Here is a 22996-nt window from a genome sequence, read left to right on the forward strand (position 1 = left end):
ATATATATATAGATAGGAAGGAATTTTTTGAGAACTTATAGTTTCTCGAGAACCCGAGAACCCGAGGAATTTTTATGAACTTATTTTTTGTGGATACTATTTTCTATGAGGCACAAAGACAAGGAAGAATATCATTTTATCTGACAACAATTGGTGAAGAGGCAATCAATATTGCATCTGCTGCAACTCTTAACATCAATGACTTTGTCATTCCTCAGGTTTTACTTTTTATGATCTTTTTTAATTACATTCATAGATTAAAATCATCAATATTATATCGTTTTTTTATTAATTAAAGTTTGAAATTCTTATATCGTTTTTTATGTCTTTTCAACATACAGATCAACAAAGAACTTGCTGTGAAAATGTATGCTGACATGACAACACTGCAAGTTATGGATACTATTTTCTATGAGGAACAAAGACAAGGAAGAATATAATTTTATCTTTTTTTTTTAACATAAATGACTTTTTCTTTTCCTCAGGTTTTACTTTTTATGATCTTTTATAATTACTTTCATAGATTAAAATCATCAAAAATTTGAACGCATCTAAAGACAAAAAGATCCTTTATACCTTTAAGAAATATAAAAAGAATTGATCTTGTTAATTAAATAAGTCAAGTTTTAGTATTTACCTGAACTGAATCACTATTCATGATTATATGTCCATTTTCATTAAACACTCGATAACAATGAGCCCTTTCCTCTATAGTTTTAGATGTGAAAGTTAGTTTTGGGATAAAATTGACTTTTCCACCTGGAAAATCTAGGTCTTCCCTAGAAGGAGCTTCATTAGAGAACTGCATCAGGGTATGTGTGTTAATAGGGGTATAAAAAAAATGAAAGTGATTATTCATAAACGATATGATATTTTGTAGTTGTTCTGATTTATATATGTATCTCCACGTAACCCCCTGGCCCCACAAATTATTGCATACTATAATTTTTTCAGTCAAGTGCACCCAACTCAAAGATACATGTGGTCAATTGATGTGTATGCTAGGTTTGTTGTTTCTATTTAAGCAATGTACTTAACTACTTATCCTTTTTTTATACAAAAATTTAATTTTAAGTTTTTATGTTGGATTTATTCAGTTGTGGAATGAATGGTTACTTGTGGTTGTGTGAGAGAAATGGTTTCAGGATGGTGCTTCCGACCCTAATTAATGGCTTAGGGGATATTATGAATAACCATGTCATGTAAGTTTCCTTAAAAACAGTATTTTAAAAAAAAACTTTTTTTTTAAATTTAGTTATTGTTTTGCAGAAATGTGACGTATATAAATCCAACACCTCATAAACATATTCCAGAACCTCCAAAAGGTGTAGTCATGCCAAAGAAGGTGTGTTTTTCACCTTTTTGTGTATATATTTATTGAAAGTATTATTATATTATATAAAAAATGATGTATATATTGATGACATGTGTAACGCGCCGTTCCTAGGAGTACCTAATTGTGAGTCCCCGGGATTTAAGAGAAATGATATTTTGGTCATCTTGTGGGAAAAGTGGAAAATGAGGGACAAGTATGAAATTTGGGGACTCGCCGAGTACGCCCAGCGTAAGGCGTAAGTGGACGCGGGTGCAAGGTTGAGTACACCCAGCGTACTAGAGGTACGCCCAGCGTACTCTCAGAGTTCTAAAACCCTAAAATTAGGGTCAACCACTATATAAGGAACATGTTGGTGTATACCCTAGCCTCCATAAGCTCTCCCTTAACCTCAGAAACCCTAGATAGCCGTTCCACCTCCATTGTTGGGTGTGTTTGGCCTTGAAAAGGTTATTTTGGCAAGGAGAGCATAAAGGAAGAAAGGAGAAGTTGTCAAAGAAGGAGAGAAACGGCTGGAGCTTATAAATCTGGGAAGACATCATCCTTTGGAGCCTATTTGAGGTATAAAGCTTCTTGCTTGACATTCATATTGTGTAGATCTATGTGTTGTGAAGCTTTGACACCATTCTTGTCCCAAAAGTCCTCATCTTGATGAATGTTTTGAGTTGGCCGAGATTATTTGTCCTTTCAGACCTTTGGAGAGGTCTTGAGTGAGAAAAATGAGGTCCCAAGGGCTGTGGTTGTTTATTGGGTGAGATATGTGGGTCTTAATGGATTAAGACCTTGGATTAAGAGCTTTATGGACGTCCCAAGTGACAAATTTTGAGACTTTATGAACCTTAGGCATGTTTGGCCTAGGGATCTGAAGTTTGGGCTTAAGAGCTTAAGTTATTAAGAAGTTATGGGGACTTACTAAGTAGCGAAGTTACGCCCCGCATAACAAGTGAGTACACCCCGCGTAGCGATTCAGTGCCCCGATCCTCTGTTGTGAATCGGCGTGTATGCCCAGCGTACCAAGGAGGGTACGCCCAGCGTACTCCCACTGTTGGGTTTTCATTTTGGGCCTTAGGGTTTGGGCTGTTATTTGGGCTGCTGGATTTTGGGCCATGACTGGACATTATGGTTAAAGTATTGTGGGCCCATTGGTTGTTATGGATCATGAGTTTAGGCCCTTTGTTGAGGTGGGCCCAATTTAGTAAATTGGGCTAATAATGGGCTTTGTTTTGGACTTCTGGACTTTGGGCCATTAGTGGGCTTGGGAGCTTACCTAGTGTTGGGCCGGATTGAGTTAGGGGTAAAATGGTCAATTTACCCTTAGAAGAGTATTGTGCTTGGCTTAATGTTTATTTGTGCTATGTTGGCTAGTTCGGGATTTTCGGTGAGTCGGTGATTCGAGAATCTGCGTCTGCAGTTCAGAGTTTCGGCAGTGCGAGGTGAGTTATCCTCACTATATCAACAGGGTCTAAGGCACCAAGGCCGACCCTTTATCGAATTGAGATCCGGGTATTGTTGTTATGTTATTGCTTTGATATGTTTGCATCCTGGTAGTTAGGATGGTGTATGTTAGAGACCTGGTTGAGGTCGGTATCCTGATATGTAGCGTGATGCTATGCTAGTGACCGGTTAGGTCGATATCCTGGTTAGGATGATGATATGCTATATGATCTATTTGATCGGCTTGTTGTCTGTGAATTGATATACGATTGTATGTTTATGTGCACATGGTTGATTGGACTGGAGTTGGGTTGAGGTGGGTCCTGCTTTGTGCTGTAGGCCAAGATACCTAGGGCGGACCGGTTGTCCCGAAGGCCCAACGAGCGGTCCGGATAGGTTGTAGACCCCAAGAGGGCGGACCAGACGTGCCAAGGCTCGGAGAGTGGACCAGGCCGACTGAAGGCCCGATGCGGGCAGACCAATCACACTATAGACTCGATGTATATGGCTAGACTCGGAGGGTGGACCAGGTGGAATGTTGGCCGGTGCAGCGGACCAGCCACACAGTAGACCCGAAATGCATGGCTGTTCTGTGATAAGATATGATATGGCATGTTATGCGTGTCACAACCGAAAAATACAACCAATTTTAAATTTTTCAAAAACATCTCGATTCCATAAAATCTTTACAAAAAGGTTTTCAGTACAAAACATTTAACATGTTCCCAGAATCACAACACTACAAAATCATGAGGAGCGGTACGATCACGCCTTCGCCTTGCCACGATCACCTGAAGAACCTGAAAAACATAAAACCGCAACTGTAAGCCCGAAAGCTTAGTGAGATATCCCCAAAATACCAACCACATATACCATACACGCATAACATGCCATAACATATTTGATCACAGAACAGCCATGCACTCCGGGTCTACTGTATGACTGGTCCGCCCGCACCGGGCCTTTAGTCTGTCTGGTCCACTCTCCGAGTCTATCCACATGCATCGAGTCTGCAGTGTGATTGGTCCGCCCGTTCCCGGGCCTTCAATCCACCTGGTCCACTCTCTGAGTCTACAGTATGAATGGTCCGCCCGCACAGGGCCTTCAGTCTGTCTGGTCCACTCTCCAAGCCTTCGGCATGTCTGGTCCGCCCTTTTGGGCCTACAGCCTATCCGGACCGCTCGCTGGGCCTACGGGACAACCGGTCCGCCCTGGGTATCTTGGCCTACTGCACACAACAGGACCCGCCTCAACCCAACTCCAGTCCAAACAACCATGTGCACATATATACATACAATCATAAAGCAAATCACAGTCCACAAGCAGATCAAACAGATCACATAACATATCATCATCCTAACCAGGATACCGACCTAACAGGTCACTAGCATAGCGCCTCCCTATCTCTCAGGATACCGATCTCAATCAGGCCTCTAACATATACCATCCTAACTCTCAGGATGCAAACATATCACAACAACAACATAACAATAACATAGAAACAACTACCCGGATCTCAATCCGATAAGGGCCGGCCTTGGTGCCTTAGACCCCGTTGATATAGTGAGGATAACTCACCTCGAAACTGCCGACTGAACAGATAACCCAAGCTGCTCTGATCACTGATACGATCTCCACCACTGGTCAACCACCAATGCACTAAACTCAAAACAATAATCAACAATTACTGAAATACCCCTGGAAACCACTGGTCAACCCTTGGCCCAAGACAAGGTCAAAGTCAACCCCTGACTGACTCTACTCGCCGAGTCAACCCTATGACTCGCCGAGTTCCCATACTCAGAACTTTACTCAATCCGCGACCTAACTCGCCGAGTCACCCCGAGACTCGCCGAGTCCAACAACTCAGAGTCCACTCGCACACAACTCACCGAGTCATCCCTTGACTCACCGATTCTCGACTCAACCAGAGAATATCAGGACTCTTCGACAAGACTCGCCGAGTCCAAGAACAGACTCGCGGAGTCTAAGGCTATCTTCAACCTACTCGCCGAGTTGTTCATACAACTCGCCGAGTTCCAGGCCATCTTCATCCGACTCGCCGAGTTGTTCTTCCAACTCGTCGAGTTCCAGCTCATCTTCAAGCAACTCGTCGAGTACACCCATGTGACTCACCGATTACCACCGCTCTGAATCCATTCAGAAGCATTCCAGGCCATGCAATTGCTCCAAAACATAGATCTAGCCTCCTACAACTCATCCATCACGTAAAGTGGCAAACTTTACGTGAATCCAAAGAGATCTATGCATTTTGCACATTAGGGCTAAGGTTTGGGACAAGATAGCTTCATCCAACACTCATCACAGGGACTTTCATGCATTCCAACTCTTCTCCATTCCAGATCTGAGGTAGCAACCTCAGATCTAACCTCTAGACTCCAAAATATCCCAAGATAAGCTTCCCTCAAACCCCAAAATGAAGAAACAAGATAACAACAGCCTAAGAACGAGATATTACCTCAAAAGAACGCCCCAACTGCAAGGAAACTCGAATCCAAGCAAAGCCCCTTGTTCCACACCTTCAAACTCTCAAACTTTCTTCAACAAATACTTCTCCAAGCTCCAATCCACTCAACAATGGTGCTTCTCCGCGATTTAGGGTTTCTGGGACTCAAGGGGGGGGGGGGGGGGGGGGGGGATAAAGAGGCTGGGGAGGGAACATAATGCTCTTTATATAGGGCTCAACCCCGAGAATTAGGGTTTTCTCCACTCAGCGCCTACTCGCCGAGTCCATCTCATTGACTCGCCGAGTCGGCTACTTAACACGCGACCAAGTCGCGACTCTACTCGCCGAGTCCATCCATGGACTCGCCGAGTCACTCTTTCCCAATTAACACTTTTAGCCCTTCAACTCTACTCTTGCTATTTCGGGATGTTACAATGCGTGTATGGTATATGTGGTTGGTATTTTGGGGATATCTCACTAAGCTTTCGGGCTTACAGTTGTGGTTTAATGTTTTTCAGGTTCTTCAGGAGACCGTGGCAAGGCGAAGGCGTGATCGTACCGCTCCTCATGTTTATGTTGTGATGTGATTCTCGGAATACTTTAATTTAATTGTATTGAAAACCTTTTTTTGATAATTTAATGAAATTGGGTTGTTTTTGAAAAATTTAAATTGGATGGAATTTTTCGGTTGTTACAAGTTGGTATCAGAGCCTTGGTTTGAGTGAATTGGAGGATCACTCGTGTGACTCCAGTCTCAAATCGAGGAGGGTTTTCAAAAGAGTATTTAAAATGGTTTTCAAAATGAGTAAAGGAGGACGTGGAGGTACGATCAATCGGAGCCAGTAAGTAACCCCAAAATACCATACATGATATTTGTTTTTGAGCTTTTATAGAACAGCATGCTAGTGCTAGGCTAGGGATCTTCAGGATTTCATGATAAAGTTGCCTGATTTATGATGCCTGTTAGCCTAGGGTTTCCTTGTGGGAGATTTCTAGTGTTCCTCTAGTAGTGAGGGTTGAGCGTTTGTTATGTATGTTTTCACTAGGGTGTTGTGGTAGTACTTCATACAAATATGGGTAGGTGTGGAAGGCAGTATGGGCCCGTACTACTGAAAGCACAGGACCCATACGCGTATCAAGGAAACCATGACCTCTAGGGTTGGATTGAGAGTTGGTTCCCGGGATAGTGGGAAGAATCTGAGATTTTGTGGTGTATTTCAGTATGGAGATTTCGAGGCATGCTGGGAGTGGATCCGGGTCAGGATCGGGAGCAGGAGAGGGAGTTCCGGGCAGGTCAGTACCGCCGGAGGTTATTGGTCAGATGAGCACGTGCGAGCTGGATGCGAGGATTCGTGAGATCCCGCGTGATGAGATTGCTGCATTGTTCCGGGCTGAGTTGCCGAAACTGTTTGGGTCGATCAAGACCGACATGGTTGAGTATTTTGATGAGCGCTATGCAGCTCTCACAGAGACGGCTGCCGCGGCGGCTACAACGGCTGTACCAGCGGCAGGGGGAGGAGCTGGTCGGGGTTTTCAGTATCGGGATTTCGATAATACGAAGCCTCCCACCTTTGATGGAGTTCAGGACTCAATTGTTGCTATGAGATGGTTATCGGACGTGGAGGGGTGTTTCTTCACGTGTTCATGCCCTGCCGATCAGCGGGTGCGGTGTGCTCTGAACCTGTTGAGGCTCGGGGCGAAGGATTGGTGGAGATTGACCATGGGGTCATATTCGGATGCGCAGAGGGCTGCGGTTTCATGGGATCAGTTCAGAGAGATGTTCAGCACTCGTTATGTTCCGCGGGTTGAGAAAGAGAGATTGGCTCAGGAGTTCCTGGAGCTAAAGCAGGGATCGGAGTCGGTGACTGAGATCACCAGGATGTTCACTGAGAGGGCGATGTTTTGCCCTGAGTTCGCTTCGGAGCAGGCTCAGATGGCCCGATATCTGAGTATGGTCAAGAGAGATATCAGACAGTTTGTGTCTACGCAGAGGTGCGAGACTTTGTTGGAGTTGCAGGAGGCCGCTAGGCGGCGTGAGTTGGAGATTGAGTTGCAATTGCGTGAGCTGAGGCAGGCTCCGGTGCAGTCGCAACCAGCGCCGAAACGGTCCAAGACCGTTGATTCTAGGGTGGGAGATCAGAGCAGCCACGCTTGTGGGAAGTGTGGGAAGGGTCACACCGGAGTTTGTAGGTCCGGTGGTGCATGCCGCAAGTGCGGAAAGGAGGGGCACTATGCGAGGGATTGTCGGCAGTCAGCGCCAGTTCGGGATTTGAGGATTTGTTATCATTGTCATCAGGTTAGAAATTTTAGGGTCAACTGTCCACAGCTTGTTGCAGGACCGGTGCAGGCTCCAGCACCGGCCACTTTGAGGATCACAGGTGGAGGTCAGGGTGGAGTGGAGCCCCCAAGGGCTCAGGGTCGTGCTTTTCAGCTTGCAGCAGAGGAGGTCAGAGCAGTGCCGAATGCAGCTGCGAGTATGTTTCTTTCTTGATGTCTTGTTTATCTTATGGTTATTGTGGAGTATTGTTTATCTGCTAGTCTCATTGTGTGGTTTTCGGTGCAGTATTCGTTGTTCTTTGAGGGTTATGGTTTGGTTATGGGTTAGTGTTGGGAATTTTGTTGGTTATCATTCATGGGGGTTATTAGTGGAAATCTGGCGTCTGATTTGAGGGATGGGTAGCATCTGCATTCTGAGGAGTGGTTAGTTGCAGATTGAGTTTCTTTTGAGCTCGGGTCGATCAGCGTTGATATGTGTTTTTGTGAAGGTTGTTTGCACTTAAGGGACGCAGTTCGTGTGTAAGTGATTGTGTTGTGTAAGGTTGTTGAGGGAGGTCGATGTTGGCGACCGGTGATTGATAGTCAGTGCTATAAGTGGGGGAGAATTGGAAGATTCTCTGGAAGATCGATGAGCATGTGAGGTTGTTTAGCTGTTTGGGATCCAACTATATTCTGTCAGCCAAGAGCGTAGGCTGGTATGAGTAAGTGGCAGGCATGCGGGGCAGGATACAGACCAAGGGTACTTGATTGTGGAGGGCTTGGTATCAGGCCGGGATTGAGTTTGTATGATGGAGATAGAGTTCGGAACCCCTAGAGGGCTAGAACGGTATGCATGGGAGGAATCTCCCAGAGAGATAACTCGGAATGATGAATGCTAGTTGAGCAGTCCGGATAGACTGAAGGCCGGTAGGCGTACCAGTCAGGCCGAAGGCTCGAAGAACGGTCCAGCCAGGCTGAAGGCCCTGGAGGGCGGTCTAGATTGGCTGAAGGTTCTGAGAGTGGTCCAGATTGGCTGAAGGCCTGGTAAGGCGGTCCAGTCATGCTGAAGACTCTGCAGGTATTGTTAGATCGGTTTGAGGAAATGGATTGAGTATGTTGCGATGTGTTAGCATTAGAGGGTCTAGCCCCGGGTATTGATCTTGATTAGTGGAGATGGTGCATGGACTCGAGAGTCCTTGCGAGCAGATTCAGAGCATGTGTGTTGCATGGATAGCGGTTATGCTATAAGGGAGTGGTGTAGCGTTGGACGAGCACCATGGCACTTGTCGTAGTGATGAGGCAACCAATTGGATTTTCTTGGTAAGGAAAGAGAGAGGAATATGGTGCCGAGAGGGAGTGTAAGTTCACGGAAGTGAAAGCAGCAGCGTAGAGTTATGTTTGGAGTGGTCCAATTATGGTCATTGAGCAGCATGATTGCGGCAGTGGTATGGGATCACATCCGGAATGGATGTCTGCTGAGATCGCGGAAGGGATTCCGCAGGAGTAGAGCCGAGATGCTCGGAAGGGGTGCAGGGATGGGGTCTTAGATTCCCAGTTTGATTCTGATCAAGGAATTGTGTATGTAGTGGCGATTCATCCTGGGGGATGTTTGGAGGTGTCGTGAGTGTGACGGGTTTTCCTAACCCGAGGGTGTTAGCGCTAGTGCAGCATGTGCATGCGATTGCAAGAGGAGAACTCATGGGAGTTGCTCTGAGGCTGAAGAATGTGTTATTCTGTCAGCATGGGATGGATAGAGTTGGACTCGGATCAAGACCCCGGTGGTTTAGGGTTATATGTAGCTCGTAAGAGCCAAGTGATTGCTGTGATTAGGATCGAGGAAGTGCCATGGAGTGGTACTCGGTTGATAAGTGTGGAGCCTGATAGGTGTGGTTATTAGAGGGTGAAGCCGGTGGCCGGCTTGAGGCGGTAGTCAGGACAGCGCTAGAAAGGAGAAAGTGAGTTTCGGGTTTCGATGGTTGTGTCTTGAGGAACCTGGTTTGGCTAATGCCAGGTGGTGCGTGGCGGGAGAAGTTTTGGAGTAGAGGTGCCGAAGGCTTCGAGGGCGAAGCCTAATTTAAGTGGGGGAGAATTGTAACGCCCTGTTCCTAAGAGTACCTAGTTGTGAGTCCCCGGGATTTAATAGAAATGATATTTTGGTCATCTTGTGGGAAAAGTGGAAAATGAGGGACAAGTATGAAATTTGGGGACTCGCCGAGTACGCCCAGCGTAAGGCGAAGTGGACGCGGGTGCAAGGTTGAGTACGCCCAGCGTACTAGAGGTACGCCCAACGTACTAGAGGTACGCCCAACGTACTCTCAGAGTTCTAAAACCCTAAAATTAGGGTCAGCCACTATATAAGGAACATGGTGCATACCCTAGCCTCCAAAAGCTCTCCCTTAACCTCAGAAACCCTAGATAGCCGTTCCACCTCCATTGTTGGGTGTGTTTGGCCTTGAAAAGGTTATTTTGGCAAGGAGAGCATAAAGGAAGAAAGGAGAAGTTGTCAAAGAAGGAGAGAAACGGTTGGAGCTTATAGATCTGGGAAGACATCATCCTTTGGAGCCTATTTGATATAAAGCTTCTTGCTTGACATTCATATTGTGTAGATCTATGTGTTGTGAAGCTTTGACACCATTCTTGTCCCAAAAGTCCTCATCTTGATGCATGTTTTGATTTGGCCGAGATTATCTGCCCTTTCAGACCTTTGGAGAGGTCTTGAGTGAGAAAAATGAGGTCCCAAGGGTTGTGGTTGTTTCTTGGGTGAGATATGTGGGTCTTAATGGATTAAGACCTTGGATTAAGAGCTTTATGGATGTCCCAAGTGATAAAGTTTGAGACTTTATGAACCTTAGGCATGTTTGGCCTAGGGATCTAAAGTTTGGGCTTAAGAGCTTAAGTCATTAAGAAGTTATGGGGACTTAATGAGTAGCGAAGTTACGTCCCGCGTAACAAGTGAGTATGCCCCGCATAGCGATTCAGTGCCCCGACCCCCTGTTGTGAATTTGCCTGTACGCCCAACGTACCAAGGAGGGTACGCCCAGTGTACTCCCACTGTTGGGTTTTCATTTTGGGCCTTAGGGTTTGGGCTGTTATTTGGGCTACTGGATTTTGGGCCGTGACTTGACATTATGGTTAGAGTATTGTGGGCCCATTGGTTGTTATGGATCATGAGTTTAGGCCCTTTGGTGAGGTGGGCCCAATTTAGTAAATTGGGCCAATAATGGGCTTTGTTTTGGACTTCTGGACTTTGGGCCATTAGTGGACTTGGGAGCTTACCTAGTGTTGGGCCGGATTGAGTTAGGAGTAAAATGGTCAATTTACCCTTAGAAGAGTATTGTGCTTGGCCTAATGTTTATTTGTGCTATGTTGGCTAGTTCGGAATTTTCGGTGAGTCGGTGATTCGAGAATCTGCGTCTTCAGTTCAGAGTTTCGGCAGTGCGAGGTGAGTTATCCTCACTATATCAACAGGGTCTAAGGCACCAAGGCCGACCCTTTATCGGATTGAGATCCGGGTATTGTTGTTATGTTATTGCTTTGATATGTTTGCATCCTGGTAGTTAGGATGGTGTATGTTAGAGACCTGGTTGAGGTCGGTATCCTGATATGTAGGGTGATGCTATGCTAGTGACCGGTTAGGTCGGTATCCTGGTTAGGATGGTGATATGCTATGTGATTTGTTTGATCGGCTTGATCTATGAATTGATATACGATTGTATGTTTATGTGCACATGGTTGATTGGACTGGAGTTGGGTTGAGGTGGGTCCTGCTTTGTGCTGTAGGCCAAGATACCCAGAGCGGACCGGTTGTCCCGAAGGCCTAGCAAGCGGTCCGGATAGGCTATAGGCCCCAAGAGGACGGACCAGACGTGCCAAGGCTCGGAGAGTGGACCAGGCTGACTGAAGGCCCGGTGCGGGCGGACCAGTCATACTGTAGACTTAGAGAGTGGACCAGGTGGATTGAAGGCCCGGTGCGGGCTGACCAATCACACTGTAGACTCGATGTATATGGCTAGACTCGGAGGGAGGACCAGGTGGACTGTTGGCCGGTGCGGCGGACCAGTCACACAGTAGACCCGAAATGCATGGCTGTTCTGTGATCGGATATGATATGGCATGTTATGCGTGTATGGTATATGTGGTTGGTATTTTGGGGATATCTCACTAAGCTTTCGGGCTTACAGTTGTGGTTTAATGTTTTTCAGGTTCTTCAGGAGACCGTGGCAAGGCGAAGGCGTGATTGTACCGCTCCTCATGTTTATGTTGTAATGTGATTCTGGGAATACTTTAATTTAATTGTATTGAAAACCTTTTTGTGATAATTTAATGAAATCGGGTTGTTTTTGAAAAATTTAAATTGGCTGGAATTTTTCGGTTGTTACAACATGTAATTGTAATTATTATTATTTATTGCAGATTTTAAAAGCTTTGATATAAAACTGTTGCCTATTTTATGGCATGAAGACAACAATGGATGTCGAAGACAAGGCAGTTATAATAGGTATACTTGCATCTTTCTTGCTAATAATTCTTAAATATATAAGGGTATTTTGTTTTTTTTAATGCATGACATTGCTATAATTATTCAGGCCACAAGTACATATAATTTATTACATTTAGTATATTCAAATACCAACGTATTATATGTAAATATGCTGGATTTTTTTTTTGTTTTTTTTAATGCATGACATTGTTGTAATACTAGCGTATGTATGTTATAATAGGTACACTGGATTGTGGTTCACATATGATTCACATGTAAATCACATATTAATCACAATTGATTCACATCTAAATCACATGTGATTCACATGTAAATCACATATTAATCACATTTGATTCACATGTGATTCATATGTGAATTACATGTGATTTACAAGTAAATCACGTGTAATTCACATATGAATCACATGTATTTCACACTTGTAAATCACATGTAATTCACATATGAATCACATGTATTTCACATGTAAATCGCATATTTACTTGTAAATCAGATGTAATTCACAAGTAAATCACAAGTGATTCACATATGAATAACATATGATTCACATGTAATTCACATGTAAATCACATGTAAATCACATGTAATTCAAATGTAATTCACATATGAGTTATATATGAATCAAAAATGATTCACATATTAATTACATGTGATTCACATGTGGATCACAAGTGAATCACATAAGAATTACATGTGATGCACATGTAAATAACATGTAATTAACATATGAAGTACATGTGATTCACATGTAATTCACATATGATTTATTTCTGATTCACATCTAAATCACAAGTGAATCACATATGAATTACATGTGATTCACATGTAAATCACAAGTGAATCACATATAACTTACATGTGATTCACATGTAACTAGCATGTAATTCACATATGAATTACATGTGATTCATATGTAATTCACATACCAATCACATGTGAATCTTACATGATATATGCATGTGCATTTTTGTGAGTGTTCTTGTATTAATCAATTTTTTCTTAATTTTCTTGTAGATTTTAAAGAATTTGTGGAAAATATTGAAGAGGTGAGTGAAAATTTGAAGAAAATACGGAAATCTTGATATGAAGAAATGATAGCACTATGAATCTTTGTCGTTTTTTTTTTATATTTTATTTTGTGTTGAATAAAATACTTGTAGTATTATGTTTATAAATTGATTAATAAAAATGAGATTTTTTATGACTTACTTACGAATATTATAGTGTAGGAAATATGCATATATGCACCTAAGACGTTGATTTTCTTTTGTTATAAAAATTAGAGGTTTTTTTTTTTTTTTTTTTTTTTTAATTTTAAATATTCAACTTTCTTTTTTTTAATTTATTGATTTTAAAAAAATGCAATTTTTTTAAAAAATTGCAGATTTGTTTTTTAAACTACTGTTTTTTTAAATAATTGCATTTTTTTTTAAAATGTTGTCTTAAAAAAAATGCAGATTTTTTAAAAAGAATGCAGTTTTTTTTTCTAAAGAAATTGTAGTTTTATTTTTTTTTGAATAATGCAGTTCTTTTGAAAAATTGCAGTTTTTTTGAAAAAAATTGCAGTTCTTTTGAAAAATTGCAGTTTTTTTGAAAAAAATTGCAGTTTTTTTTGAAAAAATGCAGTTTTTTTTAACAAAAGTTGCAGTTTTAATTTTTTTTTTCACTTTTATTTAAAAATTCATGTTTTCTGAAAAATAAAAAAATCTTCATTTTTAAAAAAAAATTCCGAAATTTTATTTATTATGTTAATTTTTTAAAACGTTTTATTAATATTTCCAATAATAAAAAAAAAATTAAACATTAAATGAGATCGGTAAGATGACGATCATGCCTGTAATAAGTTAATTTTGATCTAACGCTCCACTTTTAGTTCTCAGGTTTTCGGAAAACTATGAGTTCTCAACGGATCTTACCCCTATATATATATATATATATATATATATATATATATATATATATATATATATATATATATATATATATATACAAGTCAAACGCTGAATTTTAAGTCGTAGAAGCATTTAATGTATATTTACAATCATTTTATGCATTAAAAATTACTACCGGTCAATGGCTGAAAAAGTCAAGATAAGAAGGCGGGATACATTGACACTGTTCCCTGTCCATTTAACAACCTCCTCAACTATGTTCCTTTTCTTCCGCCTAGTGATTATTACTCTTTTTCCCCCATTTATATAACCCTCCTCATTCTCCCATCTCCACTCAAGATCTGAACCAGATTACGCTCTCCTATCTCACCTCTACCCTACATTGACTGCCACAACAATCATGCAACCATATCTACGCTACACCTAGTTGCCGCCACCACTACTTCTACTTTGATGTTAATTACCTAGGGTAAATAACTTCATGTGGTGGTGGTTACAAGAACATTTATGTGTTTTTTCTTTTTATTTCATATTTGATGAACTCTTTACAACTTCAGGTTCACATTTGTTGTTTTTTTACTCTATTTCTGATCCGTATAACACATCCAGGTATTATATGTAAGTATAATCGCATTATTTCCATCGATTTTTTTTATTCATTTTGATTTCCCTTTGATTTTCTCTTTCTTTTGGTGTTCGTTTGATTTTATATGATTTCCCTGTACTTGCAATTAAAGAAAACGATATGACCAGGTATTATGAAGAAAGGCATCACATGACTAAGTTTTGAGGAGAAACGTTTGGAGCTTTCTACATCAATAAGTTATACAATCATGGATGCTTAGTTTTCCTTTTGATTTTTCTTCTTCTCTTTTCAATGATTTTTAGTTTTTTCCTCGTTTGACATCTTCTAGCTGTGTTGGTGGTGATAGTTATCAGGTAAAGTTTGAGAATCATGAATCAATGTGTTTTGAATGTCTAATTTAGATATAGATTAGTGGTTAGTGTGCTTTGTTGATCTTCATTCACACATGAGTTATGCGTTTTATTTTATTTTTCAAATTATTTGTGTGATTAACTGTATTCAAGGGTTCACCATCCGGTATCGTTGCATTCACTGTACATGCTCACACATGTTTGCTTGAACCTACTATCTAATGTGCTTGTGGTTTATTTCAAAATATTGATACCTTTAATTTGTTTTAAAGGTGAAATTGCTTCTTGTGGTTATATAATGAAATCATTTCTTCCACCTAAATTGATGGTCGATCTGATCAATAAATAGTCAATATATTTGTTAAGTGCTCCACTGTTTGTATTATATTTCTAGGGATGTTGGTTTTCAGCTATCCATAGTTGGGAAATATGTAGCGATCTTCCTTACCCATATGGATAAAAACAACTTTGTATTCAAAGATGTATAGTTTAATCACAAAACTTTATATGGATCCATGTTTAGCAAGAATATTTGCAGTTTGCTAAGTCCTTTGCTCGATCACACTGTTCTCGGTCTCCCTGTTAGGTTCCTGCCCATTTAGCGTCACATATTAAATGTGATTTGCAGGTTAATGAGAAGTTTGGTCTGGTACAAGCTCAATCGGAAGAAATGAAACTGTAAAATAGGAAGAGGTGTCATGAGTTGTGCCTCAGGACTACCCAAAGATAAGAGACCATTTTACTTAGGTCACTTTGAGGTCTATCTCCTGATGTTCTTACACTTTTACTGATAATGAAAATGTTGCTTAAACTTTTACCATTAATAGCAACATAGTTAATTTTCAATTAGGTATTGTTTTCATTCTCCTTTGCTTGGGTTGATCTCACATGGTGAATTGCAATTTGTGGTTCCATTTTTCACTTCAGGTACCTATTTTTGGTTGCTATTGTTCTTCTACTCGATGCTTGATAACTAGACTGAATTAGGTTTGCATCAGTTTTCATATTTAACAGATTGCAATAATTGGTTGTAGTTGGGGAACGCCCGTACAATAATTGTATTTTTTTTTGTTTACTTTAGGTCATAATGTGAAAACTGGAACTTGCTTATTTATGTGTGTAATAATGTTGGCCATTGTTTTGGCAATTAAAAATTGGACCAACTTCTATCTTGCTCAAATTCAAATGATGGTGAAGATATCAAAAGAATAGACTTCTGGTAATTATGATTTTCCATTTTATAACATTTTATTCTCCTTTTTAGTTTTTTTCATGCCTATTTTGGATTATGTTTATTGATAATGTGTAGTCTTTGAGATGTGCAAAAGTACATTACTTTTATTATATGCTTTGTTTACACCATAACTATATATAAACCCGAAAATGTCAAAAGTGGTTGTATTTTGTTGTTATACATTTCTTGAATGGCATTATGTTTCTGACATATTCCCAGTTTATATGCTTTGTTTGTGAAATTAATTCATGATTCCATAATTGTAAACTGGACATAATATCAAAATTACCCTTTGATGTCTACTCTTTTATGTAGCTATTCTGATAGGTGAAATGATGCATATTCCCCTCAACTGCTTCTAAATGGGTTAGTAAAATATTAGCACTGCAATTTTCTAATGGATTTTTAGGCAACTATGATCAACCACTACAAAAAAAAATGTTAATTAGTGACGAAAACAAACCGGTCACTAACAATAGAAGTAGTCATCACTAAACGATTTAGTGACCAAAATTCTGGTCGTCACTTTTCGTCACTATAGGTCCGTCACAAAACCAATTTAGTGACGAAAATATATAAGTAGTCACTAAATAGTGACTAAAATGACTTGGTCACTAAATCAATGACGACCCATTTGGTCACTAAATGTTGTCACTAATCAATGAAATTCGTCACTATTTTGTTCCATTTGTGACCATAGAAAGTTGTCACTAGGTTATTCTACTAGTGACCATAAAAAGTTGTCACTGATTTATACAATTAGTGACCGTAAAAAGTTCTCACTAGGTTATTCTACTAGTGACCATAAAAAGTTGTCACTGATTTATACAATTAGTGACCGTAAAAGGTTGTCACCATGTTAATTTGTGACCATACAAAGTCGTCACTTTGCTATTCAATTAGTGACCATAAAAAGTCGTCACTGGTTTTTGTTACTATTTTTTGTATTTAACCCATTTAAGTAAGTAGTCAATGGTAAAATATACTATGATTCATTTATAAAGATAAAACAAAAACTATTCTCAAATTTAAATAAACCTACAATATCTAAAAACAAAAATGATTATTGGAGTTGGCAGTGCTGGACCTGTTGGTGGCCTGCTACTCATTGCTGAGTTCTAATAGAAAAAAAAATGAAAGTATGATGTTATAATAAGCAAATAATGAAAGTGCATTGGTATTTACAGGATTTATAATGTTGTAATAGAATTGGAAAATTGAAATAGAAGAAAAAAAATTATTAACTAAAAAGTAAATAAGGATCTCACTAACCCGTGAGACTGAAGCATCTCGTGTAAACTCTCTTAAACTGGCAAAATATTCGACTATCCAACAATCTGCAAGAATGATATTAGAAATGGTTAAATGCAAGAAATAACAATGAACTTTCATACTACGTTAATGAAATATACCAATTTATAACAATGTCATCCAAATACAAAGCATGTTTATGCGGTAATTTGAAGGTATAAGGTCTTAGTAAAGATAAAATTGAAAGTACAATGCTATAATTGTGCATTTTTAAAGTATGATGCCTGTATATGAAACAAAAATGAAAACACGTTGCCATTTCTTACCATGTAGAAAACCTAAGTACCAAAAGTTTTGTTCCTAACATTAAAAATACATTCAGTTATTGTAAACGAAGTTTGTGTTCCTCAAAAAGAGAAATGGTTTGTAAATAAAGTAAAATAACTTGAATTTGTAAAAGACTACCTTTGAGTCCTTTGTTTCCTCCATAAATTTGACATATTAAAATCTTTTTTTCACTTCATACCATGAAAATTGCAGCTCTTGACTTAACACAAATTTAACATGCCTGACTACTTCTCATTAAAATTTCACACCCCTGTTTCCATCACATACCATGTAGCACACACATAGTCGTAAAAAAAATTACAATCAACTCCGAGTGATTTGCTTGAACTAATTGTCTGTTTTGGCCTAGAACAAAATAAGTTCATAAAAGATTTTAGAAAATTGGAGTTTAGATTCCACATTTATAATAAAAAAAAAACTTTTGCAGTTTCACACTTTTACTAACCTGTTAACAGTAGGGAAGAGACTACTTTAATAATGAAGATTGAGCTTTGAATTCTTTTTCAGATCTTTAACCTTCACAATGTTAAAAGCCAATAAATAAACATGGTTATATATTGTTGTAAAATGAAAATTTAGAAGATTTTGGTGACTTCTTTTCTTGTTTTCATTACTAAACCTTTCTTTCCACTTGTTCTAGGTTTCATTGAACCTTTGGATGCTTCATTAGACGCGTGTTTTGGAAACCGATAAATGTTTGCTTAAGTAGTGTTGCCCTTGTAAGTTTCTTTTCTGATGCATGCTTTACCTAAAACCAGTCATAAATCAAGCTTTTGAAGCATGGAAAATATATGAAAAGGACATTCAAGAAAGTAAAGTAGTAAACAATGTTTAGAAAGATTTACCTTGGGAGAAAACGTTTTGATAGGTTCAGTCACTCTAATGCTAGTATTATCATCATCCTTATCAAGTGGTTGACGAGTAAGGGGCAAATAAGTCATTTCTGATGGCACATCCAAAACTATTTCTTCAGTCATTCCCACTATATCCTTAGTTTCACTTTCATGTGTCCCATCAATCTTCACATGCTCATTAGTTTCTTGCACATCTTTAAAAGTGAAATTTAAATTTAAATACAAAATAAAAAACACTTTTTATTCCATAAAAAATATTAATCTTGAAATTGTGTAATACTAAATTTCTACAAAAATACCTCAGAAGCAGTCTCATTCCCTCAAGGCATTACATGAATATGTGTCAAATAATAATTTGATCATTAGTTTCTTCCACATCTTTAAAAATGCCAACTGGACATTCCTGCAAATGTACACATAAATAAAGAATCAGAACCTACTTAAAAGGGTAAACACAAGGAGGTAAATCACAATATTACCAAATATATCTTGCCGAATGTACCATAAAATCCTTTTGTTGCTGTACCATCCTCCCTAGGGAGAGCCTCTCCATTCCCTTCACCACTCCTATAGTAAATACAAATTAGGATTCAGTTAATTATATATATATATATATATATATATATATGCAAGAAATGAAGAAATAGCAACTTACAACATTATTTTTCACTTATTGAGGCTTTGTTCTTCAAAAAGATTACCAAATTATAATATTGGACTTCCATTTTATTTTCTTATCAAGACATGTTACTTCGAAAAAATAATCCTATTGTAGCAATGAAAATTGCTTTTTATTTGAATGATGTTGCTATATATGGCTAGCTTTTTCCAAAGGACCAAATGAAAGTAAGATGTTATTTCTTTCCTTATATAAGTGTAGTATGGTGTGGAGTGTAAACACTTGGTGAATAACTTAGAAGCTACAAATTGATAAGTTGTAGTGTGGAATAAGTAAAAAGTTTTAAGAATAGGAAGCCTACCAAGTGTTGTTAGTAGTATTTATCATTGCAAGAGGAACATAGTCATCTGTTGTGCCAATTTTGGACCAGTGGAAATGAACCACCACCAACAAGGACACCATGGCCTCCAGTAATAGATAAAGAGGGAAAGAGCTGGTTTGGCATATGTTGTACTACCTTCACTCAGCCTTCCATGATACAGTTCAGTACCCCCTCTGCCACCATGCACAATACCGCCACTCACTCCATTTGAATAGTTTCCCAAACCACAACATTTCAACAACCTGCGTTAAAACTATGCACATTTTGGTATTTAAAAAAAGAGATTGATAGAATATAATGTCCTACGGAGTTTGAAACCAAAAGTATGCATGCAAATCGGAAACAGAGGTCTTGGCTACTACAAGGGTATTTGGTTCGAACTGGAGTTGTACCATTAACATTTCATTGTGGAATTTCATCGAACACTTGGTGCTCATAAAATTGAAGTTATTAAGATTAGAGAAATTAACCTATAACAGAACCAGTAATGATCCAACAATAGCAAAATCCACCTAAACTTAACATCAATTTGATGTTCTATATTAAAAATTAAAAATTCAACTGATTGATTATTTCTGGAAGAGTGATCGTCATGCGAAGTAGATGAGCATTGAGAAACATACCTAAAATCGAAGCAAAGATGAAATTGTAAGTATTAGAAGCTTGTGTTGGTATCCATACACGGGTTGGAGCAGCGTCGACAGTAGGCCTGGCAATGGAGCGGGTTTTGACCCTGATCCGATCCAAACCCTTAAAAATTATATGGGTTTGGAGCATAGTTTTTGATCCGTTTACCCGTTGACGACCCGTACCCGCTAACCCTTTTATTAAAAGGGTCGGGTATGGATCAGCACCGATCCGCTCCGTTTATAACCCGCCCCATATAAACTTTAGAAATATAAATTTATATTTTATATTGCATAAAGTTTACATTAAATTCCAATCAGAAATCCAAAGATAAAAGGCCAAAGACTAAATTATTTTTACATAGGAGTCAAGGACTCAACTTCTAGACTTCCAGTCTTCTACTCTTCTCCCAAGATTCATGATTTCATTTCATTTATATTTCATCATGTAATCACCAATTTCATTTATAAATCAATAAGGTTATTTATCAACCGGAAGAAAGTTTGTAATTTCTATTCTCTATCAATGCAATCGACGGTCAAAAACCAATAAGAAGTAACTAAAATAATTATTTTAATTCCAATAGAAAGTCCTCGAGTACATAATGTGTTTTCTAAATCAAAACTTAGTTTTATTTAATAAATGTGATTTTATGATTTAAGTAAAATGTGTTTTATTATTCAAAAAACGTACGGGTTACGGGGCGGGTTTGGATATCTGCTGATTCGGTGGATAAGGGTATGGGTTTAATTATTCAAAACCCTGCGGGTTACGGAGCGGGTTTGGATCGGATTTTGAAATTTGTTAAAAGGGTTTGGATCAAGGTCGATTCGCTCCAAACCCGCCCCATTGCCAGGTCTAGTCGACAGACGGAAGTCAAGGTAACGATGGAGTCGGTGGTCGATGCAGATTGTGGATAGAAGAAAGGGAGGCGAGGATTGTGCGTAATGGAGATGAGACTTCTCTTCCGTTCAATATAAGGGCATTGTTGTAATTTAAGTTAATAAATTATCCATTGAAATGTTATTAAATTTATCCCAAATGATAATTTGCGTAACTAACTTCTCTTTGGTTTAATGACCACTGTTTGATGGTCATATTTTTTTTTTTACCGAGCGACCACTTTTTTTTGGTCATAAATTTATTCAGTGACCACCTATTAAGTAGTCACAATGTGTCGGTCTAAACAAATAACATTAAATGACCATTATTTTTGGTCAATAAGTCTTTGATGTAGTGACAGCTATTTGTGGTCATTAGGGGTCAAATCAGTGACCACTATTTTTAGTCACTAATATTTATTATGAAATTAAATATATAATTTTTTTTTACGGTTAGTGACCACTGAGTGACGACTATTAAAGAATTGGTCACTAAACTTGCAGCATTAACAAATTTCAGTAACGACTTAATATATGGTCACTAAATGATCATATTAGTGACCAAATTTTTGGTGGTCACTAAAAAGAACTTTTCTTGTAGTGAACGCTTATAGCTTGAAAAAAGAGGCTTGGGGGTTAATAAATTCACTTGTGGTGGATTGATTTGTTGTGATAGATTTTGTTGGAATAATAAAGAAAATGTGTGTTGTTTGAAGAAAAGGAGGCTCCGTGATTGCCGAATATGTGGGACGGTCCTTAAAAACTAGTGTTATACCTGCCCGTTGGTCGGGTTGTCGGATTTAAATAAAAAATAGATCGATTTTATTTTTATCAAATGAATGTAGTTTCTAACATATTTACTAAAAATATTTAGATAAGTAACAAAAAGTCTTTTTTACTCAAAAATACATACATTGTCCATGAAGATCATTAAATGGGCTTTTCAGTGCATCTTTTTTGTGCAAATTGCAAAGAATAGCAACTTACTTTACCAAATCTTCCAATATAGGAGATAAACTTCGTTATTACCTGCATGAATTTGGTAAGTAAATTGTTGTTATAGGTAAACAAATGTTATGATTTTATAGTATAGGTAAAAGATTAGCAACAAATAAAACATTGACAATCAGGAGGAATGTGCAAAACTCTACAACAATAAATAAAACATAAGAAATCATTCATATACATTTGTAAATCACATCAAACCTTCTTACATATTAACATCTTCTATACTTCTATGATACAAACACATTTCAACATTATGAATGAAAAACAGGACATACTCTTCATCAAATTTTATATAAATATAAAATAAAATAAGGAAAATAGGAAAATCAACATTATATGTAAGATAAATAAGTTATAACATTGTGGTGAAAGTGAAACAACTACTAAATTTAAATGCAAAAAAAAAAACTTCATACAAAAAAAACCTTCTACATTTCTATCGATACTTCCATTTCGAAATATTTTTTTTTTTATAAAAAACTTAATAAACGTAGACCTGAAAATGACATGGAAAATGACATATTCCAAATTACAAAAAATGAATGGAAAAATGTTATTACGGTTAAATCTATATCAATAATGTATGTATGCACATCATAATTAGATGGATAAAGAGGAAACATATAAATTTTAAGTTTTCTTCCATTTTCCCATGTTTTCTTTGATATTTACCATTCTTTGAACCACTTAAACAAAAATAATAGAGTAAATTTAAAATATTCCATTGCTAATATTAAATTATGTGCAGAGGTGAAAAAAAATAAAAACTAAACCACTAATATCTGCAAGGTTGATGGTGCTAAAAACAATGCATAAATCATAATCATTCCTTGGAAATACAATGTATTAGCATAAAATTTTCGGATGTGATTATGTTGGCCAATACATTAAAGGCCAAGATTTTTGTTTTTTACTAGAGTATCAAACTTGAAATTTTCTTTAATATCCACAAAACTCTAAAAATCCATATCCA

The 22996-nt window shown here is 38.3% G+C and overlaps 1 protein-coding gene and 1 long non-coding RNA gene across 13 annotated transcripts; one reads left to right on the forward strand and one right to left on the reverse strand.

Moving 5' to 3' along the window:
- Positions 1-87: 87 nt before the first annotated feature.
- LOC128125831 (5'-3' exoribonuclease 4-like) lies at positions 88-11902 on the forward strand. Of its 5 annotated transcripts, none has more exons than XR_008231010.1 (5): positions 88-218; positions 342-1202; positions 1270-1345; positions 1448-1597; positions 9789-10312. XR_008231010.1 is itself a non-coding variant. In XM_052769510.1 (5 exons), the coding sequence occupies exons 2-5, from the start codon at positions 980-982 to the stop codon at positions 11759-11761; spliced, it is 276 nt and encodes a 91-aa protein (XP_052625470.1). In that variant the 5' UTR covers positions 88-218; positions 342-979; the 3' UTR covers positions 11762-11902. The 5 variants fall into 5 exon arrangements, 4 of the variants coding, with proteins under 4 accessions (XP_052625470.1, XP_052625468.1, XP_052625471.1 ...); XM_052769510.1 differs by lacking the exons at positions 1448-1597; positions 9789-10312 and adding an exon at positions 11693-11902 and having other exon boundaries at positions 342-1005; positions 1098-1202; XM_052769508.1 differs by lacking the exons at positions 1448-1597; positions 9789-10312 and adding an exon at positions 5753-8758 and having other exon boundaries at positions 342-1005; positions 1098-1202.
- A 5054-nt stretch (positions 11903-16956) lies between these two features.
- On the reverse strand, positions 16957-20209 carry LOC111881358 (uncharacterized). 8 transcript variants are annotated; one of them, XR_008231015.1, is made up of 11 exons: positions 20131-20209; positions 19487-19749; positions 18986-19073; positions 18806-18909; positions 18498-18700; positions 18272-18400; positions 18098-18168; positions 17770-17997; positions 17631-17664; positions 17326-17390; positions 16957-17171 (listed from the first exon to the last, which is right to left on the reverse strand). It is a non-coding gene; the product is annotated as an uncharacterized LOC111881358 (long non-coding RNA). The 8 variants fall into 8 exon arrangements; XR_008231013.1 differs by lacking the exon at positions 17631-17664 and having other exon boundaries at positions 17920-17997; XR_008231012.1 differs by lacking the exon at positions 17631-17664.
- Between the last annotated feature and the right edge of the window lie 2787 nt (positions 20210-22996).

Source organism: Lactuca sativa, chromosome 3 (genome assembly GCF_002870075.4).
Source record: "Lactuca sativa cultivar Salinas chromosome 3, Lsat_Salinas_v11, whole genome shotgun sequence".
NCBI classification, from domain to species: Eukaryota; Viridiplantae; Streptophyta; class Magnoliopsida; order Asterales; family Asteraceae; genus Lactuca; species Lactuca sativa.